The 27,463-nt window shown below is 48.2% G+C and overlaps 1 protein-coding gene across 9 annotated transcripts in view; it reads right to left on the bottom strand.

Moving 5' to 3' along the window:
• Nucleotides 1–27,463, bottom strand: part of DAPK2 (death associated protein kinase 2) — a 116,899-nt gene that overhangs the window by 32,909 nt on the left and 56,527 nt on the right. For 7 of the 9 annotated variants that reach the window (XM_014734009.3, XM_070234856.1, XM_070234855.1 and 4 more), the window contains 2 exons: nt 21,107–21,328; nt 12,364–12,502 (listed from right to left, as the gene is read on the bottom strand). In XM_014734009.3, coding sequence (XP_014589495.1) covers nt 12,364–12,502; nt 21,107–21,328 — 361 coding nt within the window. The remainder of the gene's footprint in view (nt 1–12,363; nt 12,503–21,106; nt 21,329–27,463) is intronic. The other 2 variants (XM_070234893.1, XM_070234899.1) reach the window with 1 other exon arrangement.

The following is a 27,463-nucleotide window of genomic DNA, read 5'->3' as shown; positions in this document are numbered from 1 at the left end:
GAGGATCACATTCCTATAGGTGCCGTCACTGCCCAGCCCAACAGGAGGTGGAACTGCCCCTACCTGTCAAAACAAACCCACCCAGCTCAGCCCACCAGGCAGGTAGCTGTGGGAGTGGCCAACATGCCCCTTAGCACCCCAGTGGATCCAGCCAGAGGTGCCTGCTATGGTGCCAACTGGAAGCTGGTCCTCCAGGCGGGACCCATGTCAGGTGATCTCCACTCGCCCAGTACAGAATGTCTAGGAGCCCCTGAAGGATGAAGGCAGCCTCAGGGTACTACGAGGTAAGGTGCAAAAGACCAGAGCTTAGAGTCAGGCAGGTGTGGGCTCAAATCCCACCTCTACCACTCACAGCGAAACCTGGGCAAAGTCATTGGACCTCTTGGAGCCTTGGTTTCCCATCTGTAAAATGGGACAACACCTACCAGGGCATAGAGTTTTTCCGAGGATTCAGAGAAATGGTCTGTGTCAGGAGCAGTGCCCAGTGAGATTTCAGAACACAGTGGCTACGTTTGTTCTCTCCTTTGTGGGATGCAGCACTGACAACAGTCATCCCTGGGAACTTCACCGAATCTCTGCTGAATCACCTGCGCACAAATGAAGAGTGTGCCCTTCACAGGCCCTCCTCCTCCTCCACGCATGTTCTGCTTCCCTCCTCCTGCCCCATTTCACCTCCAGACTCACAATGTTGGGGCTGCAAGGGACCTCAGAGATATATAGTCCCTTCATGTTGCAGAGCAGCCCAGAGAGGTCAAGGAACTGCCAAGGTCACTGAACAAGGAGCAGAGACCAAGTCTGCTGACGCCCAGTCCAGTGCCCTCTCCAGGTGCTCACATGGCCTGCCTGTCACCAGGTGAGGCTGCTCAGCTCAGCAAAGCAGGGGGCCAGACAGGTCTGCACTATGGGGACAAGGAAGCTGCTTACAAACCTTCACTGGAAATGTCAAGCTCAGCCCCAGATTATTCAGGAAGTGCCTGGCAACCTGAGAAAGCAAGGCCACTCGCTGCCAGGCCTCTGTGGGCAGGTTTCCACAGTGCTGCAGCAAACTCTCCCCCTGGCACATTGTGGAGAGACCACAGGCAGTCCCTCTCCACCAGCCTCCAGTGTGGCCCATGCCCCATGTCCATCTCCATCTGGCATTCAAGACCCTTCCACCTCCGGCCAGCTCACATTCTGCTACATCCCAGCCGACCCCCTCCTCATCCCCAACCTGCAGTTCACTCTGCTGGACTGCCTTCCTGACAAGTTGCTTCTCCCGCCTCACCACCCAGCTCCAACACTTCCACACTGGAACGTCTTCTGTGACCCCCTCCCCTCCAACACACGCAGCTAGTTGTTTCCACCCAAGGGCCTGCATGGTACCCTGACACTCCTCTGGCAAAGAACCAACTGCCTATAATTACTATAATTACTTTCTTATGTGTCCTCTTCCCACTATACTGAACCCCCACGAGGGAGGACAAGCCCCAAAAGGGAGGAAGCCCTCTGAGAGAGGACAGGGGCCTTGCCTGCCATTTCCATCCCTAGCACCCAAGAGTGGCTGGCCTTACATTAGGTATTCAGGAACTGTGTACTGGATAAATGAATGAATGAGCCAATGCAATCACAGATGCATCTCCCGCACCTTCTGCTTTTAGGAAATCAAGATAGATAATGGCTAAGAGCCTGACAACCTGAGTTTGAATCCCAGTTTTGCCATTTACCAGCAGTCTGACACTGGGCAAGTTACTTAGCCTCTGTCAGCCTCAGGTCAAAATCCACTTCAAGAAGCATTACTAAGAGTCTCAAACAAGGCAGATAAAGGGGACTGTAGCCATTATCATCTCTGTGATTATTTCCTTGATCGTATCTCTCTTTCCCAGAATGAGAGTCTTTAGCATCTGCCCATTGAGCTCCAGCTCGTCCTTCCAGGCCCAGCCAAAATTCTACCTCCTCCTAGAAGCTTCATCTGAACACCCAGACCCGTCAGTGCTCCTGCCCTCTCCTGGATCCACACTCATGCAGCAATTTCGACCTATAGTACCAGCCACTGCCAAGAGCTCTGTGCATTAGCCTTGCCTCCCCCACTAGACTGCACACTTGCTGAGAGCGGGGTCTGCTTCCCACACCCTTCCTGTGTTCCTCACAGCGTACAGCCCAGGGTTTCACATATAGCAAAACCTAGAGCACTTAGTTTACAAAGCATTTGCACCCATCTTATTTGAGTCTCACTCTCTGAGGCAGGTACTCTCATCATCCCATTTTACAGATGAAGACACCAAGGCTCAGAGAGGTTAAGTGCTTGCCCAAAATGCCCCAGCTGATAACTAGTGGAGCTGAGATTCAAGCTTAGGCTGACTCCAAATCCTGTGTGCTCTCCCCTCTCCCATGCTGCCTCCCTTCCTTTAGTTGATGCAAGGGTGCCCGCTGGGATCACCCCTGCTGGCTGGCAAAGTGGGCATTTCCCTCTCAGCTCTGGTGCCTCATCAACCCCAGCTCCATCTTTTTCCCAGAAGACTCACACCTGTGGCTTAGGGAAGCACCCCAACTCAGTTGCACTGGATTTGTTAAACCACAGCCTCTAGCCACTCACTCATGACTCCTCCTCTGGGAGATGCTGCTGCATGGCTCTGAGCCCCCACTGCTCTGCCTGATAAAGCAGGAGAGAAAACCACTACCTACTGTCTCTAAGCTCTTGTAGGGTAGAGGGACGGAAATAAAAATTCACTTTCAAGGCCATTCCAGGACCACTGGCTTTTGGTCTTGGGCCAATCAGCAATGCTGGTGTTATGGCCTTTGCCACACAACAACTAGCATTTGCCGTGGGCTTTCCTGGAACATCACCTTATCAGATCCTCACAGCCATCAAGCTATGAATAGCCAGTATCCCCATCTAACCAGTGAGGAACGTGGGCCTGGATCTGGGCATTCTGAGCCCCAAGCTGTGCTTTAGGGGCCCTCATCTGACCTCACTGCCCATTGGAGTCCCCTGGGGACTGTGTTAAAAATACCAAACCAACTAAGTCAGCCCACCAGGAGTGAAGTTACAGAATCAGTTTTGTAAAGCAAGCTCCCCCAAGGAAGTCAAAGTCAAGACAGTGCCCAGTGTTTGGGAAACCAGTGCTAAAGAGGGCCCTGTCAACAGACAGACCCCGACTGGAATCTCACTTCTGCCCTGTGCTAGCTGTGTGACCTTGGCAAGTCACTCACCTCTCTGAGCCTTGGCCCCTCCTCTGCAAAATGGGGATATTAATCAGGTAAGGGGTTCTGAGGAGGCACGATGAAGCCCCAGGAGCCCTCGAGCAACCTCCCTTTTCTATGAAACTGGCATGACCAGGGAACCTCCCTCACAGGGTGGTTGTGTGGCTAAAATAAGTAAATGCATGCAGAGCACTCGGAGAAGAGCCTGCACGTTCGCTGGTGCTCAGTAAACGCTGGCTGCCACTATTATCCTTACACCACTGCTGCCACCACAACAATCAGCCTGCGTGGAGCACCAGCCTGTTCACAAAATGCTCTCCCCTACAGGGTCTCAGAGAACCAGGGGGTGCTAGAGCTGGTGCCTACCGGCTCATGAGAGCCGATGGTTAAATTTGCAGGAATTTTGTGAGCCAGTTGTTAAACAGAACTATCTAGCAATATTACTTTAATATTAAAATTAAATTATATAAACAGTATTTTCTATGCTCTTGAGGTTATTTCTGCCTTTTATCTCTGTATCGGGGAAATACTACATAATGGTGTGCCACCCCTCTTCCCAGCTCAAGTCACTGATATCTTGTTGGTACCTTGAAACTGGCCACAGTGGGTGTACTGACTCCACGGAAACTAGCAGACGCTACAAATCAGGACTTGATTTCCTGTCTTCTTGATTCTAGACTTCAGGAGTGCTGGAGAAGATCACTTAATGACACAGATTAAACTTAAAAGGGGGACGTATCTGTAGCTATTATTTTGTGAATAGCACAGAAAAACGAGGAGATATTTTTTCAATATTCAGAAACTATTATCCAATTCAGCAAAGAAGTCGCTCATGTCATTAAAAACAAGTAAAGTTCCAACACACGTCTTCATTGTTTCATTTTCACCTTACGTGTTAACATAGACAAAAATATCAACCACCATTCTTGTTGGAACTACACTCACTTGTCAACTGCATCCATAGGCTGGCTATTGATATAAGAGTTTAGCAAAAATCAAGGAAAGTGTTCTACAAGAATCAATCGACTCTATGGAATTTACAATAAAAAGAAAGTATTATATATTTTATTATTTGTAAATTGTATGTTACAAACCTTTATATTGGTAAAATTTATAATAAATTTCATGTGTGTGTGTATGTGTATACATACGTTTGTTTCCCAGAGATCTGGCTGTTACCAGAATACCACCGCACAGAACCTCAGTAAAGTAGGTTACTGTCTGCGTTTTCCAGATGAGAAACTGAGGAACAAAGAAGTTAAGTAACTTACTCAAGGCTACGCCACACAACTAATAAATGGTGGAGCCAGGTTTGAGCCCAGGTCTTCTTAGTGCCAAGATACCTGCTCTTTCTACCACCCTTCACTGTTCCCAGAATCAGAATCTTTCTCTCCTACTGAGATTAGCTACAGTGGGAGGGCTGACCATGGAGCTGTGAACGGAACTTGAGAGGTACTTCAGGCCTGGGCAGGGGTCCAGAGTGGAGGGCTGTGGGCATCTGGAAGCAGCAAGAGGCCTCTGAACACCTAACAGTGATGGCACAGGCAATAAGGACAAAACAGGAGGAGAACACTGCATTTTTGTCTCAGTTTCCTCATCTGTTAAACAGGAATCATGACATCCACTCCAATCCCTATCAGTCCCACACAGTGTCCTGCCACCCTGGGAATGTGCTAGCTGGAAAGCACCACCTTATTCCCTCTTTGGGTGGTTCCATGCCCACTTCCTTCTCTGAATCCCTTTGGAGGAAAGAGAGGAAGAGGCAGAAATGTGGCCTAATGGGAAGGCTAGTTAAAATTCATAACCAGCACTTGTACAGAGTTTAGGTTGCAGGGCCCTTTCATAAACACTGACATCTCCCTGGTCCCTTACTCGCTCCTATGGGACAGGAAGGAAAGGTAATATCATCTCCACTTTCAAGGTCAGGAAAGGTCAGAGATGCGACTTCCCCAACATGACACAGCAGAGGTGAGACTCAAATGCAGGCTCAACCCCTATTCCTCTTGTCTTTCCACTTTGCCATGTGGCCTCCTGCTGTACCTTGTACGAATAAGCTGGTTGGTTTAATGCTCCCCACTTCAAAGCATCTATATTACATCTATAGAACTCTTTTAATAATGGCTCTCCATAGTTTAATTTTTGCCACATTTAGGAGTTCAGTGTCCTCAGTTCGCTTCTCCTCGGGTTACCCTAGAGTGGCCTTGTAGTAGTTGCTAAAGCAGCCAGCACACATATTTAGGGCTCCAGGCTCAATCTGACGCCTGGGACTGAGATGAAGGGCTCATGGGGTACACTCTGGGGCTGGGGTACAAGCTGAGCTTTGGATGTGAGGAGCAGGAAACAAGAGGCCACCCCTCAGAACACATCGGGAGGGGAAGGAAATCAGGAAAGACTTGTATAAAAGATTATACAGCAAAGTAAAACACTTCCAAGCACATGTGGGTTGCTTGGGTTAGAATGGAACGTGAAAGAAGAAAATTGTAAAAGCAATACTTATAAGTATCTTAACACACATGCACACAAACCTGTTCACAAAAAGCTGGAGAAAATACACCAAATGTTAATCATGGTTGCTTTGGAGGGGAGAGTGTGGATAACTTCTTCATATGTTTCTGTATTTTCTATGAGTTACTACTTTTTATGATAGCAAAAAAGACCATCCATTTCCTTTAAAAAATGTTTATGGCATAGCTTTGGTTCATCTCTTTCCCATATTCCTATCATAACCTCCAACTGGCCTTGTCTTCCCCTCCATCCTTTCTCCCCTGACAGGAGAACATTCTTTCTAAAACAGAAATAGAATCATATTTCTCCACCAATTAAAAGTCTTCAATAAATGATTGTTAATTTTCTTAAGTGTGATAATGGTATTGTGGGTCACTAGGAGACAGACCTTAATCTTGGGAGATGCACACTGCAGTGTTAAAAGTGAAGTGTCAGGATGGCTACAATTTTCTTTCAAATTATACCAAAAATTTAAAAAATCATATATATACATACATATGTGTATGTGTCAGTGTGTATATATAATATAAATAATATATATATATAATATTTTTATAAGTTTATATATTTATAAAATATAAAAAGCATTATATACATATAATGTTTTCTATATAAATATAAATTTTTTTTTCTTTTTTGTAAAGAGAAAGAGGTGAAGCAAATGTGGCCAATGTTGAATCTCAGGGGAGGGTGTAATGGTGTCTATTGTATTCTTCTTTCAATTTCTTCAAATGTTTTGAAATGTTTTCATAATGAAAGGCATTGGAGAAGCTTTCCACGGCCTCCCAAGGTTGCGACCACCTGTACAAATGCCTTGGTCTGCCCCAAACCTCTACAGTCTGACCCTAATTTCACCCCCTCTTGACAGTCAAATCTCCACCAAGTCTCACCTCCACGCCATGGTCCCAGGTTTTAGTGTGGAAATCGTCTCATTTTTCTAAGTTCTACTTTCAAATGCATGCACATTTTATAACCATTAATAAAATACAAATTAATTTTTTTAAGTATGAAGAATAACTTTTAGAAAGAAAAGCAATGTGACCAGATGAGAAAATAACTGTGGAAAGGATAAATTTATGGCATAGTACAGACCTTTGGACTAACCGTGTGTAAAAGGCATGACTGAGGGGAGTGAAAAATCTGCACTGTTAGAACCTGATGAAATAAAAGCTGGTGACACCCAGCTTTGCTCATTGTTTCCTCACTGGGTAAGTTCAAGTCCCAGCCTTGTTATTTAATACCTGTGTGATCTTGGACAAGTTGCTTAACCTCTCTGAATCTCAATTGCCTTGTGTGTAAAAAAGTGACAATACTTTGTATGTCAGTGGGTGGCTGTGAGGATCAAATGAGAGAATAGGTGTGTAAGCATGCTGTATTCTAGAAAGTACCATATACATTTAAAGTATTACTATATCATTCTTATGAAAGCTTGATGAGCAGACCCCATCACATCATGAACATAGGAACAGGTCAAAGGATGATCAGGGCATAAAGGAATTTGCCTTTTTAGAGTATCTTGCTCAGGAATTCACTCTCCTCAACACTGCTTAGATAAATCGAAAAGCCCCTTCAGAGTTTTGGGTTCCTGGCTTGCATACAATTTCAGTCCATTCTCACAGTTTGTTCTTCTTGCTTAAAACGCCAGTCAGACATGATGACTACCTTCCATTTCTGAATTCTCAAGTTGGATTTGGGGGTGGGGGACACACCCATACTCAGATGGGAAACTCCCAAATCCAAAATAAACACAAAACCACACCAAAGCGCTGTCTACAAGGCCTTTATTTGTGTTGGGATCACATACCAGGGTGAGGTCCTGGGTGGTACGGAGCCCTATTTCCTGGTAATCCACCCTGCAGAAGGCATGTCCACAGGCACATTGGGTGCCACCCGGTACCGAGGGGCAGTCAGCCCCAGTGTGACTTCCATCTATGTAAATACAGGGCAACGTCATGCACCCTCACCTCCCCTACCTACCCACTTCAGCAGGCCTTTCTGTGGTGAATTGACAACGTGCACTGGGATGGTATTCACTCTGCTGAGGCAGAGAGCTTACCCCTTTGAGGTACAGGGATGGGAAAGCCTTCCCAGGAGAAATGGCATTTCTGCTGGGCCTCAAAGGATGAGCAGGAAGTCCATGGGCAGAGGAAAAAAAAAGAGCAGCATCTTCCTGGATGTGAACAGCGTGAACAGAGGAGGAGGCCAGAACACGTCTCTGTCGCCTTGTTGCCTGGAGCTAGTGTTTTGGAGCGGAGAAAGGTGGATGAGGCTAGGACCAGGGCTACAGCAGTGTAAGAAAGGCCTGAGTGCCACGCTGAGAACGGGTTCATTTACCCTATGGGTGTCACTTCCATCTTTGTAAAATACACGAGTCTCACTGTAGCCATCTCCCAGTAGATGGCAGGCCCTTGGAAGGCAGGTACCATAGCACATTGATGTTTGTCACTCTATCCCCTGGCATACAATAATCCCTCAATAAATGTTCACATGATTGAATTGAAATCTGCCTGAGATCTCTTTTGCCTTTTCCAGGTGACACAAAAGGGCCTTTGCCATCCGGCATGCATCTGTCTTACTAAGGCATTCATTCATTCATTTACTCATTCACTCAACATTGAGTAACTCATGCGTCAGGCGCTGTGCTGGAAACAAGCAGCAGAAAGTGATTCATGGTGATAAACGCTCTCAGCAGAAGTCTGTGCAAAGGGCAACAGAAGCAGAGAAGCAGGGTTAGCTTTCAGTTATGCTTTGTGAGGTGACAGGGATGGGAAAGGCTTCCCAGGAGAAATGGCATTTCTGCCAGGCCTCAAAGGATGAGCAGGAAGTTCATGGGCAGAGAGAAAAAAAGAGCAGCAGCTTCCTGGATGGGAACAGCGTGAACAGAGGAGCAGGCCAGAACACGTCTCTGTCCTCTTGTTGCCTGGAGCTAGTGTTTTGGAGTGGGGAAAGGTACACGAGGCCAGGATCAGGGGTATGGCAGTGTGAGAAAGGCCTGAGTGCCACGCTGAGAATGGGTTCATTTATCCTATGGGTGACAATGATCCATCACAGATTTCTAGGCAACAGCATGCCGTGACCTATTTTACCAAGACTGCTTATCGTACATTAATTGTCCATCCATCTGCTCTCTGCCACAAGGCTGGGAGCATGTTATAAGCAGGCACAGAGCCTCATCGGTCCTAGCCCAATGGCTGAACACAGGAGGAGAGGTTGTTCATATTCCAAAGGCAGGCCAGAGAGCTCCCCCATCACCTGCTCCTTAAAGCTGGAAGGTGAGTGTGGAGAACAGGTCATGGGTAGTGGCATGGAGACGACATGGTGGCTGTGTTCATGGAGCAGCAAGGCTAGCTTGACTCACCTGGTGAGGAGTAACAGATACAAGAGTTGAGGAAAGTAGAGACCCCTCATGGAGAACGAAAATCAGGAGGAAAAATGTATTTACATAAAATGAATTGTACATGATGGGAAGCAACATGGAACCAAGAAGCCCCCTCTACACTATCAGCTGGATCTTCTGTATGATCCCCTCCAGCTGGCGGAAAGTTCCAGCCAAGGGGCACGTGTACCCATGTTCTGACTCCAGGAAGTGTCTACGCAATCATGAGGTAATCCTGTTGCATTCCAGCTGCTCGTTGCTTCCTGAAGTTGCCCAGCTGGGCCTGGGCCAAGGAGTCAGCAGGCTCAGAGTTCACACAATTCTAAGGATACAAGGCAAGGCTGCGGGTAGCAGCATCCTCACCCTCCATGCATCCGGGGGGAAACCCAGACTGTCTCCAGGTTGTGGAAAATGTCCAGACTGAGCCCAGGAGCCAGACAAGATCCCCCACCAGCAGCCCTGCCTAGTAACCAATCTCAGCTCTCTGCTGGGCAATAGTACTAGCCAGGTTTGTTTTCCTAGTCTAGGGGGGCCCAAAACACTGTAACTAGAGTCTTTTCTTTTCCTCTATTGTGGGAAGGAAAATAGCAATAGCAGCTGCTATGACAGAGCCCCTATTCGGTATTCAGCACTTCATGCTGCTTCTCTTTGACTCTTAGAACGACTCTGCCAGGCAGGTATTATTATTTGCTGAAACTGAAGCTGAAGAACTGAGGTTCAGTTGTATCCTGGTACATGGGAGAGTGATCAAACCCCGAGCTGTGTAACCCCACACCAAGCCAGCACTCCTCCCACCAGGCGAGCTGCCATCGAAGCAAGCTAAACACCACAAACGTGCCATAGACCTTGGGGCCTGAGGGACTCCACCCTCCTCCCTCTACCAGACCCATTAGAGAAAAGACAAAGGAGCCCATTTTGAGGCCCATCTCCTGGAGCCAACAAAGACACAGAAAACAACAACTTAATTGTCCACAGGATTACCAGGACGGAGACACAGGGGTAATCCATAAAACCATTTCCTGCTTGGTAGATTACCTCACTGAGGTCCAAAGGCCTGCCCAGGCCACACCCTCCTTGATGACCTCAACTTTTACCAAGGACCCGTGAGTGAAACTCTGCGGGACATCTTCTGCTGCAGGAATTCAAAATACTGCTGAGAGAACTCAGTGTAGGTCACGCCACAGGGCGCAGTAAGTTAAGAGCTGGGATCCACGTGCGGGAACTGAGCCCACGCCCTGCCACAGCCGCTGCAAGACCATGGGCGTGCCATGCCCGCTCTGGGCCAGTCTCCCAAGCCAGAACTTGGGTGTTATCCTGGACTCTGCCTTCCCAGTCATCTCTCACATCTTGTTGTGTTTTTTTTTTTTTTTTTTTTTTTGAGGAAGATTAGCCCTGAGCTAACTACTGCCAATCCTCCTCTTTTTGCTGAGGAAGACTGGCCCTGAGCTAACATCTGTGCCCATCTTCCTCTACTTTATATGTGGGACACCTACCACAGCATGGCTTGCCAAGTAGTGCCATGTCCGCACCCGGGATCCGAACCGGTGAACCCCAGGCTGCCAAAGCAGAACGTGCGCACTTAACCGCTGAGCTACCAGGCCGGCCCATAGTCATCTCCCACATCTTATCAGGCATCTAATCAATCCCTAGATCAACCTTTGTAATAGGTCTTGAATCCATCCCCTCCTCAAATTGGTTTGGCACTCGCCATGTCTCACCCCCATTACTGCAGTAGTCTCCTAAGTGGGCCCCCAGCCTCCAGGCTGTCCCCACTCTATGCATCCTCCCAGCCAGAGGGAGCCTTCTGAAACACACATCTGCTCACCTCACCTCCCTGCTCACCTAGCCCCCTGTATCCCTCAGGGTAACGTTCAACCTCCCATGCCCTTGCAGCTGCTTTCTGCTCTCCTCCTGGCTTCATCTCCAGCCATTCAGCACATTCATCCTTTGCCTGTACTTCCTCGAATGCATTGTGGTATTTCAGGACCATGTACACAGCTAGCCTCTCTTCCTTAGAAGGTCGTTCCCCTCTGATACGCCTGCCTGTCCTTCAGAACTCAACTCAAATGCCACCTCTTCCAAGAAGTCCTCTCAGATTCCCCAGTCTGACTTAGACACTCTCTCTTTTATGCTTCCCAGCCCCTTGTACTTCCCTCTATCACAGCACTTAGAGTTGTTACCTTTCTTTTCTGTCTCTTGCACTAAGTTCCCTGAAAAAGAGTAACTAAGCCCAGACAGGGCCTCAGTTATTTTGTATCTGTAGAATACCCAGGAACCCAGCAGAGTGCTTAAAACACAACAGGAAGGGCAGGCCCAGTGGCACAGCAGTTAAGTGCACACGTTCTGCTTCGGTGGCCCGGGGTTCACCAGTTCGGATCCTGGGTGTGGACATGGCACCGCTTGGCAAGCCATGCTGTGGTAGGCATCCCACATATAAAGTAGAGGAAGATGGGCATGGATGTTAGCTCAGGGCCAGTCTTCCTTAGCAAAAAGAAGATTGGTGGCAGTTAGCTCAGGGCTAATCTTCCTCAAAAAAAACCAAAACAACAAAACACCAATGAGTGGGTCTCCTCCCCAGCAAAAGGGCACTCTGATCATGGGTTAGAGCATCTTTATGCTTTGGGTGTCTGTAAAGGCTCATCAGTCTATGCAACGGAGCCCAGTTACTACAGGAACTGATCCTACTTTGACCACATTCTTGCTATATGCAGTCCTATGTGGTTACAGTGAACTTCCTTGACCCTGAATACCAGTTACCACAAATGATCAGTGGTCCCTGGGAGCAGTTTTACGGCCACAGATGGGGCAGGGTGGGGGAGGGCAGCCAGCGGGCCCTGGTCAAGGGATGGCGGATGCTGTGCTGCGCTGGGTCCGGAGAGCCAGCCAACCTCAGCGGTCCTCCACTGAACACTTCTAGTTCCGCCTGCTCAGGAGTTTGCTCTAGGTTACTGAAAAGTTCAGTCTTGTGAAATGGGTGTGGTTTCAAGTTTCCCATCATTGGTCTACTTATTTAAAAATTACACCCCACTTGCTCCCTGAAAGATAAGATGCTTGTGGTCTGATTAAGAAGCTTCTTGCAGCCAGCCCCCTGTGTGAAGCAAACCTGATATGTGAAATGAAACTGAGGAGGTGGACTCTTTCCACGGCATCACTCCTTTCCCAGGAGCTCAGAGTTTTCAACTGTAAGACAAGGGAGCAGGGCCAAGTGGGCGTTGGCCCCTGACCCCTCCTGGCAGTGACATCTGGAGGGACTGGGCCCATTCTTCCTAAACTGATTCTTTTTCCTCGTCCCTCTCACTGACCTTGAGATCGAAGTGAGCAATTTTCTTGGCGTGAAGGTAGTTCACCCCATCCAGGATCTGCTTAATGAAGCTGGTGGCCTCTTCCTCACTCAGTGACTCCTTCTGTGCCAGGAAATCAAAGAGCTCTCCTCCGGACACTCTGCAAGACACCAGTGGAAAGGGTTCAGGCCCAGTCGGCCCTATGAATCATGACGGCAGGCCAACGGGTACAGCTCCTGAACCTGACCCCCAGGCACCCTGTGTGGCAGAGTCTCCTCAGCCATTTCTGGGGCTTTGTCCAGCCAGCCCCAGGGACCGTCTCCGCTTCTATTTGCTGTGTTCTTCCCTTTGGATCACAAGGGCAGGACTTACCCTTAGGGTGTCACCAGAAGGGCTGCCTTACATCCTAGGCCCAGGTCCCTTGTTACTCTGGTGTTACCTGCTCCCACCTCCTCATATGACTGAGGCGTCAGGGGACAGAAACAAGTGCTGTGGGATGACAAGAGGAACATCTGCTGGGCCAGAAACCGGACACCTAGGTTCCAGTCCAGCCCTGCCTCTGACCTGGGACAACTCACTTCCCCTCTTCCTGGCAGGCCTGTTTCCTCACCTGCAAAATGTGCACATTGAGCAAGATGGCTCCTAACGCCCCTTTCTTTGATTTTATCAAAGATGCCCTCTTTGAAGGTTCAAGAAAATTAGGCAGGATCCCTAATTTAAACATGAAGATCCATTAATTACATTCATCTCTAAAAACTCTTAAAATACTATTTTTGTCCTGACACTCTGCACTCTTGTACTCTGTGGTTGATCTGACAGGAATGGAGACCCACAGAGAAAAAAAAAAATCTCCCCTATAAATATTGATTTACAGTTTTATCTGAATTATGGATTTCAGGTTTCCAGATAAAATAGGAGATGTTTATTAGCTAAATCTAGCAATCGCACTGGGCATGTTTGTCCTCTGACAGATGCTGGGGTCTCTAGCCAGCATGTGCTTCTCTGGGCTGGGACAGAGCCAAGAATCACCCCAGGAAAAGATCTTAGGAAGGAATGTGGGCCAGGGGGTCCAGGAACTCAGGATCACCCAGAGAACTTGCTTAAAATTCAGATTCCCAGATCCCACCACAGACTCTGCCAAAGTAGATTCTGCAGTGGCAAGGCCTTGGAACCTGTATTTTTACAATAACGGCAACATAATAATAGTAATTACATACACTGAACACTTACTCTGTACATAATTGTGTACTGTATGGACATTATTTCATTTGATCATCACAATACTCTATAAACTAAGTACTATTATTTTCTTGTTTCGCAGGTGAAGAAACAAAGGTTCAGAGAGGTAAAATGACTTGTCAAGGCCACACAGCTAGTAAGTGGTAGAGGCAGGATTCAAGCCCAGGCAGAATGACTCTGAACCATTCAATCATACTGAGTGCCATCAGATGATTTTTCTATGGCCAGAATGGCTTCTGTCTCAGTTTTGGGAATCACTCCCTGCTACCTAGTCCATCATAAATAAAGAACATCAAAATCTTCTTCTCTCTTCTCTTTAAAAGTGTCCAGAAGCATACCTGGACCCGCTAATCAATCTTAGCATCATGAAAAATAGAACAACTGGACAAGATGTGGAACAAGAAGCACACAGCAACAACCGATGAAGTATTGGGACCTAAAAAGTTGAACCTAAATCTGTTCAAGCCTCTTATTCAGCGCTATCCGACAGAACTTTCTTCAGTGATGGAAATGTTCTCTACATATGATGTCCAATACAGCAGCCACAAGTCAGGTGTGGCTACTGCACATTCGAAATATGGCTAGTGCAAGTGAGGAACTGAATTTTAAATTTCATTTTATTTTAATTAAAAAACTGAAGTGGTGTGAAATATTCTCCACTAAACATAACTTTATTGTTTTGGTAGGATTGCATTTCACTTTAAACCACTGCATGGCAAATGAGTTGAGCTGTGCTGTAAGTGTAAACTACACGCTGGGTTTTGAAGACTTAGTATGAAAAAAAGATTGTAAAATATCTCATTAGTGATTTTTACATTGATTACATGTTAAAATGATAATATTTTGTATACATTAGGTTAAATAAAAAATATTAAAATTAATTCACCTATTTCTTTTTACTTCTTACTCAATGCGGCTACCAGCAAATCTAAAAGTACATATGTGGTTCATATTATCTTTCTATTGAACAGTGCCAATAGGAAGGGTATCTTAATACTAGTAGTATCTAACTACTAGTTTACAGGAATTACAGGAGATAGGAGATGAGTTAAATAACACCATGAGGAAGGAATAAACCAAATCCAGACAGTGGGACAATCAACAGGACAAATGCCCTAGTTTTTCCAAAAATCAGTGGCATCAAAAAAGAGTAGGAAGGAGAATTACTACAGAATAAAAGAACCCAATGCAGTATGTGGACCTCATTTAGACGCCAATTCAAATAAAGCAACTGTAAAAAGCTATCTTTGGGTCCATTGGGAATATCACCACGGACTGGAGAGTGGACAGCAGAGGCCTGGCTGGATAATTCTGTTAGGTATAATAAATACTTGATGGCCACATTTTTAAAAACTGTCATCAGTTTGAGATGCATACTAAAGTATTTACATGTAAAATGACATGATCTGAGATTTTCTTCAAAACACTCCAGCAAACAAACAAACAGTTGGAGTCGAGGGGAGTAGGAGTTTTATACAAAACAAGATGGGCAAAATGTTGATCGCTTGAAGCTGGGTGATGGGCACGTGAGGGCTCCTTACATTATCCTCTCTACTTTGCATGTTTGAAATCCTCCAAAATAAGAAGTTAATAGCAAACGTCCAGAGGAGGAGGCTCCTCATTCTCCCTCAGCCACCCTCCCACGTAATGACCATCATTAGATGGAAGTTCTTCCATAACAGATGAGGAAACCGAGGCTGACAGGAGGGGAAGCGGCCATGCAAGTTCTCCCAGTAAGGCAGTGTGTAGTCAAGACCACGTCCAAGTCCCAGCCTGCAGTCCACACTGTCTCCACATCCTAATGTGTGACTGGGGACAAGCTGCCCTAACTCTCTCAGCACTGCCTCTCAGACACTGGGGGTAACAGAATGTCTACGTGCTAGGCTTGATCTGAAGAGCAAATGAGTCGGTGCACCGAGCAGGGCACTCAGCTCAGGGACTGGCACATGACAGCTCCATCAGTGGGGGCTCTGCCACGGTCTTTCTATTTGTTTGTTACATGTGGCTAGCATGGGCTCAGGTTGGGTAAGGGGCTGGGAATGCAGTGAGACTTGAGCAGGGCCTGCATGGAGGAAGCAGGGAATGAGGACAGGTGAGACAGGCAGGGAAACAGCACAAAGGCACAGAGATGGGGACAAGCATGGGGCATGTATGTGGCATTAAGTCCCTGTGCACAGGCCAGCCTTGGAGGTGAGGTGACGACTGGCTGGAATGCTGGTTCTGCCACTTACCAGCAAGTCACTCTCCACCTCAGTCTTTTCTCATCTGTTCCATGGGGTTAAAAATACCTCCTTAAGTAGATGGAAGAATGTCAGAAGTATGTGTTCCTACTGGGACGTGAGCTTCTCGAGGGCAGGAACCCTGACTTAGGTGCCCATCTTTACATCCAGTGTTCAGCACATAACAGATGCTGAGTAAATGTTTAGAGAGAGAGAGGGGGCAGAAAGGAGAGAGGGGGAAGGTGAAAGGGTGTAGAGTGAGTGAGCAGATGGCACATGTGAGCATCCTGGTTGCTAGAGCTGCAGTGCTCTCCACTCAGAGTGAGCTGGGTGTAGCCCCAAGTGGCTGCCTTGGTGTTGGGGACCAGGCAGGTGCACTATTTTCCCATGGGTCTCATGGGCAAGGTCACCTGGGGCAGGTGCTGGAACCTAGAGCACCCTTGCAGCTGCTGAAGGAAGAGCCCTGACTCTGCTCTGCAGGCCCGGGTCAAAGGGCCAGGATGGTGGTCCCAATCCTTCCCCAACGTAGATGCAACCTTAGCCTTGGGGCGGGGCATGTGAGAGTTCCAGGGCCCAGCTTTTTTCCTTGTAAAACAGGAATGAAAAAAACCCAAAACAGTCTTATCTCCCCCTTCAGGGGTGGGGGTGGGGTGGGAGTGGGAGGAACCTTGATGTAAAGTTGGACAACAGCTATGAGATCCTCGATAAAGTCCTTGAAGTAAATACCATGCACCACGTCATTGTCAGGGGTGACGGTGGTGGCAGAGGGCTTGATTTAGAGCTTGCCACCTATGCAATGTGCTTCCCCAAGCATTCTCTCACTCGAGACTCACATCCACCCTGAGGGGTAGAAGGAACTTCCATCCTGATTTTTCAAATGAGGAAACTGAGGACCCAAGAGAGCAAGTGACTTGCTCAAGGTCATACAGCTAGTAAGTGGCAGAACCAGGATTTAGACGCAGATCTTCTCAACCCCAGTCCACACGTGTTCCTCTCACCATGCCACTCTCTCCACATAACAAAGCCCGAGTCACTGATGCAAAAAGGAAAGCTCAAAGCCACCCCAGGCACTGGGCAGTCTGACATTCTCTTCAGCTGCATCCACGCCTGCATCACACTGGGCTGTCGTGTTATTTGTCTCTCTCCCCAGCTAGACTATCTTTGCTTCCACAGTGCCTTGTGCAAGAAAGACATCCAATAGAAGGTGGGTGAACGAAAGAACAAAGGAAAGAAATAAAATATTAAAAATATCAAAATGGCACAGAATATTCTATATCATATAGATATAGATATAGAATATAGATATAGAGTATTTTGCCTTGGTATTTGCAAAAGACCTATCCAGAGCCCTTTGCAAATTTTCAAATCCATGGTGCCCCGTCTGAAACACACAGGGCCCAGCCCAGCCCTTGTTTTTCATATTCCCAGCCCCTGCTGGGTCGTGTGAGGCTGTGACCTTGGGCACGTCCTACCATTCCTACCTTAAACAGAATGCCACATAAATGTAAGGAATATTATGATAATGTGGATGTGCCCCATCACTCAAAGCCACTGATGGCAGGCCCAGGCTGGGTGAGGACTTTGGGGGACAGTAATCAGTCACTGTGTTTGAACTGTGATCTGAGCAGACCAGATGAGACATGAACTCTGGATGGAGAGGGGAACAGCCATGGTGGTCTTTAGAATCTTCCCCAGAGACTCGGAAAGGTTGGAGGCTGATGAGCCCGCCAGGGTAACTGTCCAAGGCCTGGACACCCAGGCTGGGGACACTCACACCAGTTCTCAGGCACCTCTTCTCAAGGCCATCAGGGAGCTAGGATTTTGTTCATTTTCCCCCCTAATGTAGTTTCTCTCAAGGGCCTCTCAGCCCCAAGACCTCTGCCCCGGAGCCAGTCCCTGTCTCCTCCCAAGCTTCTCTCCTCTCACATCCCAAACCTCTTTAGCTTAAATAGGAAAAGCAAAACCTAATAGCCTGGCCTCCTCTGCTCTCCTCCCAGTGTCCCTAGCATCAGCCCTCTTCCTGCTAGTCTCACCTTTGCCTCTTTGCTCCCTGCAGGTTTGTCTGCCTGCTGGAAACGCTTTTCGGAAGTCTTTCAGGAATGCGTGCTCAAACGACCTGCATAGGCAGTGATTTGGGAAGGATGCTGCCATAGCTGCCAGGGCCCAGGACAATGGACTCAATTTGGGGAACTGGGAAGCACTGCCACCACCGTGGAGGGCTCTGCCAGGCCATTCTCTGGTATGCAACCGCTGGGGTATCACTTTCCACTAGCTTAGAGTCAAGGAGGCCCCAGAGTGGTCAGGGCACACTTACATTTTTCAGAGCAAGCTCCACCTGTGACATGAGTTAATCTACTGAGATTTTGAAAATATTCTTTACGCCGTGCTGAAGTCAACTTATATGGACAACTGAGTCCTTCCCAACGCTGCCTCAACAGCCCTGACTAGAGGCAGCTGCTGTGAAGGAGGTCGTGGATGGGTTGATAATAGCCGAAATGGACTTAAATCAGAGCTGGGCGTGTCCTCTGAGTCCTGGCCACTTTAGCAGAAAGCAGGAGGAAACCCTGCACCAGACAATAGTTGCTGAGAGGGGCAGTGGGGTAGACCCATCCACAAAACCTGCACATTTCAACGAAGCAGGTGGACGCTAAGAGCCATGGTTAAGCATTGGGCAAACCCACTAACCTATTAGGACACAGTGAGGACCAAGAGGCCAAAAGCTCCTGATCAGCCCAACAGGGGTCACCAAGTCCAAACACAAAAGCCCATGAAAAGCCCTTCTCTCTCGAAAGGTCCTCCGTCTCAGATCCTGGTCACATGTGGTCTAGGCACAGTCTTTGCAACAATCCGCAACACTCCATAGACACGCGCCCTGAGACAATGAAACAGCTTGAAAGTAAGGGAGGAGACAGAGAAACTATGAACAGACAGAACTCAACAAACAGGGCAGCTCAAGCGAGTCATGGGAGCACCAGTGTGAATGCTGATGTTATGGGTGGTGACAGCTCACAAGAATATGGCATATAACTGTTGATTGACTGTGAGCCCTGCTGGGAGAAACAGGGACATTCCAAGAGCATCCCAGATGCCAAGTTCTGGGGTTCAACAAACAGAGAGAAACAGATAAATTCCCCCAACAATTACAGAAATGCCAATTAAATGACAACAAAGTTTAATTTTATAACTATAAATGTCAATAAATAATGAACTCTGTTTTCAAACAAATGACCCCCGGCTGGCAAGGCTGCAGGCAAATAGGAATGCTCCTGTGTTGCAGGTGGTGCTGGGAAACCAACACCGTCCTCTTTAGTGAGGCTATCAGAGCCCTAAAAATGTCACCCTGGTCATCCCATTCCTGAGGATTTATCTAAAAAGTTAATTCAAAAGAAAAGGGGAAAATTATGGGAAGAAAGTTATTTTATGGCGGTGAAATTTGTAATGGTTAAAAGCTGGAAAATAAAAACCAAATGTCCAAGAACAGGGAGATATGGGTATGTAATTCAATGCAACACGACACGGTCAGTTAAAAGGAAAAAAGCTACTTATGGAATTATGTTAACTAGGGGGAAAAGTAGAGCAGGAAATTGTACAAGCACAACGGTTGTATGCAAATACATAAAGGCTGAGAGGAACCACAGGAAAACATGAATAACTCTGTTTCGGTGGTAGGATTAAGAATTAATTCTTTTCAGTTGCTGTAAAGTTTTTTTTTTGATAATAGACTTTTAAAGAACTGGTCTGGCCTTCCCAGCAAAAGTGGGCTCGTCACTTTCTGCTGGGAACCAGTATGCCAACTGCTAACCCTTAGCCTTGGGACATGTCACACGTCAGGCTGTCCACATGGCCGGCTACACCTGTGGAAACCCACCAGGCTTGTCTGAGCCAGGCAGGTGCATACACCAACAGGTCCAACTGTCTGGGAGTCCATGGGAGAAACACGGAGGACACCAGGAGTTAGAGAAGGGGAGAGACATTTGGTTTTTTTCTATGCATGTAAACACTGAGATGAATAATTTAAGAATCAAATCTGAGAGTATGCAAATGCCTATCTGCTATATAAATCTATATCATGGCAATACCAGAGCATAGTTCTCAAATTAGAATGATCTTAAATGTCAGGTGGTCCATCCAACCTGTAGGCAGGTTAAGGGTGGCTGCCTGGTTTATAGATGAGATCTGAAGCTCAGAGGGGTGAGGTGACTTGCCCAAGGTCACAAAGTCAGGGATTCCTGAGACAAATGCCACCACTCCTCTGCTAAGTAGAAGACGCATACATGCCTATGAGGCTCAGGACATTCCCAACACAGGTGCTTGACTCGACACAGCCACTGTGACTTGTGCCAGAGCCCAACTCAAACTCTGTTTTCTGCCCGAGCCCCACCTCCCCATTCCATGGTGACACCTCCAGGAAGGATGCCAGGTGGCCAACTAACCCCTGGGTCTTGGTGTCTCCTATTCAAATTCCATCAGACTATGAAGTCTTCCCCAGCCAGGCCAGTGTAAGGCCATCCCACTTCATGCTCATAGCTGTCTACACAAACAGTGTGGACTCAAGTCCTGGCCCTGCCATCTCCTGGCTATAGAATCTTGTAAGTGACCTGGTCTGTCAGCATTCTTGTCTGTAAAACGAGAACAGTAGGAGTCTCTGTGTGATAGGATTGTTATGAGGATTAAATAAGGTAACAGAAGTGCTCAGCACAGTGAATACAAAGTAACCTCTTCACGTTACACACTTCCCTCAACACAGTTTCTCTGAGGACTGAACAAGATGACAAACGTGAAGCACCTGGCAAATGCTTGGCTTATAGTAGAGCTCTCTAAGTAACAGTTCTTACCATAATAATAACGGCATCCAACACAGCACAAATACAGGGGATTGTTCCCAGGAAAGGGCTGAGAAGGGCTTCGTGGAGCCCAGAGGATGTTTGCTCTTCCCTCCCTCGTTGAACAGAACCTCCCTGACAGCCTCCTCTGCATCGCATCCCACCCTCTGCCCTCCTCACTCTCCCACATGCTCCCAGCCAGGAAGTGACCCCAGCACTAGCCATTTCTTTTCTTTGATCCCCAGGGTCCAATGAAAGCCAAACCTAGACCTTCTCCCTCAGTCCCTACTCCTCGGCAAGCCCCCCTTTGGCCCAGGTTCAGAAGGAGGATGGGGGTACATGAGGGAAACCGCCCTCCACTGACTTCATCTCCTCTGGGTCAAGCTTAGGTCTGGTTGCTGCTGCCCTGTGGGGCCTGTGGCTGGAGCTTCGCCACCCTGCCTGCCCCTGCTGCCCACTATGGGTCCTGGGCACCCCACTCACAGCTCAAGGATGAGCACCACGTCGGTGCGGTTCTCGAAGACATCGTGCAGCGTGATGACGTTGGGGTGCAGCACCTGCCGCAGGATGCTCACCTCCCGCTGGATCTCCTCCCGGCACACACCGCGCCGGCTGGCCTGGCTCTGCCGCTTCTTGATGAACTTGGCTGCGTACTCCAGCCCGGTGCTCTTCTCCCGGCACTTCTTCACGATGGCAAACTGGCCACTGTGGGGACACAGACCCACACAATTAGGGCCATTGGGGAAGTGACCTGGCTGTCAGCCCCCAGGCCACATTAATTCTGAGTCATTCTGCCAGGGCAGGACAAATCACACCTCCAGCCAGCATCCCCACCTGGCCGTCAATCAGTGACTGAGATGGGGCAGGTACTGGGCTTCCCTTCTGTTCATAGGATTCCTTTACATTTTGCTAGGAAGGAAGGTTAGTGTTGTCATTCCCAGTGTACAGATGTGAACACTGAGGCTCTCAGAGGTGATTGATTTGATCAGGATGACACAGCCTCATCGTCCCAAAGCCTCCGCTAGAACCCTAGTCTAGTATCCACCAGATGACACCACGTGGTCCAGAGGCTTATACTATTTAACGAAAAGATTAAAAAGGAAAAACAAAAAAGATCAGCTTGGTTAAAATACTAACAGTAACAATTCCCCGTTTGGCCTCCCTTATCTGGAGGCAAGTACAAATTCTTCTGTTTGGAATTGTGAGGGGACAAAGCACCACCATATTCTCATGTTTGCACCTTTGCTCCCACTCCCTCCCAACAAATAGAATCTCAAATACCCGACGCGACCCAGCAGCTAGACAACAGGGGGTCAGCGCAAATATGAGGACGATGCGCTTCATGCAAAGATAAGGCCAGAGGCTGGGTCGGTGGGGATCCTGGTGGGGGTGGGGGTGGGGTGGAGGCAGCTTCACACTGTTAAAACCACGGTGGGAGTTTGTCACAGTGAGAAGGCTGATAGGACTACAGAGTTGTCAAACGTTAGGAAACTGACGCACAGTGACAAGTGAGTCACCTGAGGTCATCACAGAGTTAACGGCAAAGCCAGGCCCCAGAGCCAGGTGCCCAGCCCACTGTCCACAAAGTTGCTTAAAAGAGTCAACACTATGCTTAGTGCCCTTCAGGGCTGGGCCTGGAATTCCTTCACTCCAGGGACCTACACAGCAACCACGAGATGATGTCCATGCCAGGGCAGCAGGTGGCCTGAGCCAGCTTCCCTGAGTGCTGCAGGGGCAGCCGACCCCATAGGGAAGGGCGGCAGCCTTCTACTTCACCATCTCAGCTCTAAGTCCCAGGAGACAGCCCAGTGGCCACCCCTCCTGGGGGTCCCCATACCCTCTTCCACCATTGCCCCATATTCTCTTGCCACCCACAATACCCACTGCTTGAGACAGAACTTGAAAGTGTTAAGGTTCAGCTTAATGGCTTAATAAGGGGGTCCCAGTCTCCACACCCAGGATGTACTCTCAGTGACTCTGAGCTAAGAGTCATACGCAATGAAATGCTTTGGATATTTGCCTCAACCTCAGAAAACAGCATCACATCTGAACCACTCCATTACTAGAATAATCCTCAGTGAGACAGCCTTCAAAATAAACTTGAGTGACCAAAAAAACATTAAGTAGAGAAAGCAAGGAATGGATATGCCAAAACTTAAATAGCATTCTATGGCAACCACCTTAGAGATGTCACCAAACATACATGCAAGTCTCTCTCCACCCCTCATCCTCCATTCATTCAGCGCTGTCTGAATGCCTACTCTGTGCCAGGCTCTGTGCTGGGCAGTAGGGCAGGACCAAAGGCAGAGATAACAGGTGCACATGGAGCTCTCAGGTGGGAGAGGGCCCTGGGGTTGGGCTGGACTGGAAGGCTTTGTGAAGACAAATTTATGTTATATAGTCCATTAACTCTAAAGTTGCAGCTATTTATGCCCCAAATATTGGCCCTGGGCAGTCCACACACCAGAGGCTGACGCACGTGGAGTGAAGCCAGGCCTCCCAAAGCCAGAGTGAACACATTCAGCAAGCTCTCTAACACAGCTGGTCACTTGGAGCCACTCTGGGTCTCGGGGACATTGGGTCCCTTAGTGGGTGCCAGCAAACACTTGACAAAGCTTCCCGTCCCAGGCGGCTATGAGGATCAGCGTCAGGATGACCATGCTCCCCTCCTCTTTCTCTATCACCTCAAATGGCAAGAGGCTGCATCTGCAGCCCTGAGGACAGACAGAATTCCCTCTTTCTAGCTGACAATGCTGGAACCACAGCTTAAGGATTTTAAGTGATTTGTTTAAACTTCCAGACCACAGAGGTGGAGGCACAGGGTTTTTATAAAGCAAAGCTAAATATTTCAGTTCTCCTTGATATAGCTTCCCTTTTTCTTGTGATAGACCCGAGGCATTTTTCTATATCACATACCTGAAAAATTCCTCAAACTCTCAAAAAGCAAATGAGTGTTTGCTTTTCTGGGTTGAGTTTTCTCTTTGTGAGAGCAGCTGTGGCAATGAGAGGTGACTGGGGGACAGGCCTAACGTGCAGGCATCTACCTCCCACCAAAAGGACATATTTTGAGAGTGGGTGATTAACATGGAGCCAAAAACCAGGCAACACCACCCATCTTCCCTCACTTCATGGGAGAGGGGTCCTCTGCTCATCCTGCCCTGGGATCCTCAAGGAGAGTCAAGGCCACTTGCTGGTTTTGCTTTCTCCTTAGGCTGTTACTGAGAAGAGTGGAGAATGTGCTCCACTAGGACTGGTCCCCAGGCCACGAAGCTTTGGGTATCAAAAGCAGCCTTCAAGGTTGGACACGCCTGGCCTCGGGAAATTTCCGCTGTCACTGGGGCAAGTGGCTACCTACTGTGAGCATCAGTTTCTTCACCTGTAAAATGGGAGTCATGATTCTCTACGAGGGAATTGTGAAGACTGGAAATATCTGTAATGTTGGCCCACAGTCAGCACTAATAAATGGTAGCCATCACGACTGCTATTAGTTTATTGCTCATGTGAAGGCCAAGCAAGAGGCACCAGACACAGAAGTCACTGATTTAAATGGCCTACAACGTGTGGCTAGGGAATTAGTATAATTTTTAAAAACCCCGTGATGATTTCAGTGCACAGCCAGATATGGGAATAACTTTGTTCTAAGCAATTAACCTACTCTTAATCCTTAGAGTAGCGGTTCTCAACTCTGGCTGCACAGTGGAATCACCCAGGAAATTTAAAAACTACTGGTGCCTGGGACCCATCTCTAGAGATTCTGATCTCCTGGGGCTGGGTTGCAGCCTGGGAACTGAGATACTTAACAGCTTCCTGGGTGACTCTGATGTGCAACCAGGGCTGAGAAACGTCAGCTTGCAGCAGTCCTCTGGCTATCTCCATTTTACAGATGAAGAAATTACACTGCTGTTACTCACACTCTTCCTTGTCATTTCTAGTATTAATACATTACCCTCCTCCTTAGTTCTTTGACCTGGCTATTTGAGAGAGAGAAGGAGGGGAGATAGGGAGTAGGGGGAGTGCTGTCTCTCCCATCAGGACAGTTTTTGCTTGAGGGGTCTGCAACCTAACTGCTCCAATATTCATTTCTGAATCAGGATACAAGATTACCCTGGACTTTGGGGAATAAGAGGAGTGAAGTCTACAGCTGGACATCCCCCGTTCACTGTACCCACAGCAGATGCACAAAAGCCAGACCTGAGGTGGCTCTATTATGCCCATCAGAAGGCACCAGCAGACCCATGGGCAGGTGAAAGCAGTGATGGTGACAGGCCCTTGTCTGCCCATCAGGAAGGCTCTGAAGCCAGAAATTTGGTCCCCACGGTGCAGAAGTCACCCAGCTAGGTTATGGGGGCAAGGGATGAACAGTGAGAGCCCCTCTAGGTTAGGATGGAGCTACCCAGGGTATCATCCAGGGAGGGAGCAAAGGGGAGCCATCCAACCTGTAATGGAGGTCATTGCCAACCCTAATACAAAAATATGAGAATGCTGAAACTTTGATGCATGCATGCAAAGCATGCATATTCCAATACCCTCCCCCACAGCAGCAGTCTGTACCTAACCTAGGGTCTAATGCAGCAAAGGGCTGGTAGTCAGAAGGTCTGATTCCTGGTCCTGACCTGCCATCAAAGCTTCGTGGGCTTGGACAAGGAACCATCTTCTCAGTTAGTGTTTCTCCACCCACCACCTCAGGTCTCACTTCAGAAAGCTTCCTGTCAGGAAGCTCCAAAGAGCCTGTGAAGGCTCTAAACAGAAACGAAGGCTCTCTCTTCACTCTCCAAATTCCTACCTCTGGGCTGATGTCTGGAGACTTGGGTTCTAGTCAGAGCCCTACCACTAACAGGCCATGACCCCGGGCAGCCTGTTCAACTCCCTGGGCCCCAGCTTCCTCCTACGTCAATTGGGGATGAGAGAACTTGGTCTGCCTGCCTCACACTGTTGTTGGGGAAATCATGAGATAACGCCTGAGAAAGGACTTCACCTCCAGCGCTGTAGAAACCATGAGGTGTGGGCGTGAACTCTGTGCCTGAGGCTGCCTTGCAGAAGTCACGCAGGAGGGTTTAGTGAGGGACAGTAAATCCACAAGACACAGAAACTACCTTCCCTGCTTCTGCCAGCATGCTTTCCTGCAATTCTGTAGGAAACACACCTCTCTTCTCAGGCAGAGGACTCAGCTCCTCACTCACTCAGCACCCTGGGAGGATGGAGCAGGCAGCGTAGAGATCAGTGTCACAGATGGGCCTCGTTCCAGAACTCGGCTGGGCCCAAAGTGGCAGCCCATGAGGGTCTCCTGTTGTCTGCCCACAAATCAGATGATAAGGAGTAAACCTAGAACAGCTTCTAGAGCTCAGAAATGGTGTTGGTGTCTCCAGCACCAGCTCCTAAGCTTCATGGAAGAGCCTGGCTCAGCCACCCCAAATTCTTCACTGCCGAAGAAGAATAACTCAGGCATGACCCAAATCTCATACCACGGGATAGATTTTATATAACAACATGGACGTTACAACATTTACATCCAGCTTTTCTCTTCACCCCCTAATTTCATATTTATTCTCTCTTTTAGTATCTGCAGGTATCACTCTTAGTTCCATTTTACAGATCAGAAATCTGAGGCTTAGGGAGGTTAAATGACTTGGTAGTTGGGCCAGGTAGCAGACCCCGATAGCAGGGCTAGGACAGAAGCCATGTCTACCGACTCTAGGTTCAGTGAGACTCTCGAGGTAACCAGCCAGCAGTGGTGTACCAAGCAGTGAGGAGCGGGCCCAGAAGGGAGGAGCATTTTATCACCAATATTGTTTAGATTTGCCAGTGCACAGTAATAATAAAAAGCAGACATTTTTATTTGATTTTATCATTGGTTTTGAATTCTCTCAAAAGACAATTCCCCCTTCATGACCTGCATTGAGGCAGACCACTCTTGTTGCCCACCCGACCCCACCTTCATGGTAAGCAATGGCCAACCAGACTTGTCCTGGCAACCCCCAGGGGCTGGCTGCCAAATGTGTTTTGTAAGAATATGAAGAGAGTGGGTCTAATTCATTCTCGTTTTCAGTCAACTGCAGAGAGTCCATGAATTTGGTAACTTGCCCCAAAGTCATTAGTTTATCAAGGTGGAGATGAGGCAGAGCTGCACAGAATGCGAACTCAGGGATGAGAGGCCTGTGAGAGGAGAGGTATCAAATGGGAAGTGTTCCAGGTCAGAGGGAAGTGGAGACCAGGTTCCTCCTCCCGCTTCCCCCAAGCGGCCACAGTTCCTCTTCCCACACTGGAGAACAATGAGCCGTGATTCCTCTGGAATTACCCTGCAAGTTTTCAGGGCCACAGGTCAGGGATAATGCTTAGAAGCTTCCAGTCAAAGCCACCCCAAGTGTAGGTCAGCAGATGGGGGAATGGGACCTTCAGCTAACATGTCTCAAAGGCACGAGCAGGAGTGGCTCAAACCTACAGTCTTCAGGAACCAGATCAACCTGATCTCAGAGGATCCACAACTCTATCCCACGGCAAAAGCCTGTTTGGGGATGGTGTCACCAAGGCCCTCCTTACTCCTCTGCCTGGCCAGGCTTGACTGTGGGGGCTCTGTGGCTGACCCTGCCCTTTATCACCCTCTGCTTCCCAACACATCCAACCTCTAGCCAGGCGACTCCTAATTCCCATCAACAAGATCCTTCCCCTCATTGCCGTACCAATCAACCTATTCTGATCTCCCATGCCCAAGTCCAGGATTTGGAGCCAAAAGACCCATGTTCTATTTCTAGCTCTGCCACCTTTAGCAAATCACATAACTCTGAGACTCAGTTTCCTTGTATGTTATGCAGAATAAGAATATCCCAATCTCACCAGATTTTA

This window comes from Equus caballus, chromosome 1, assembly GCF_041296265.1.
Source record: "Equus caballus isolate H_3958 breed thoroughbred chromosome 1, TB-T2T, whole genome shotgun sequence".
NCBI lineage: Eukaryota > Metazoa > Chordata > Mammalia > Perissodactyla > Equidae > Equus > Equus caballus.
Note: the sequence above shows the minus strand (reverse complement) of the source record. Positions and strands in the feature narration are given on the sequence as shown.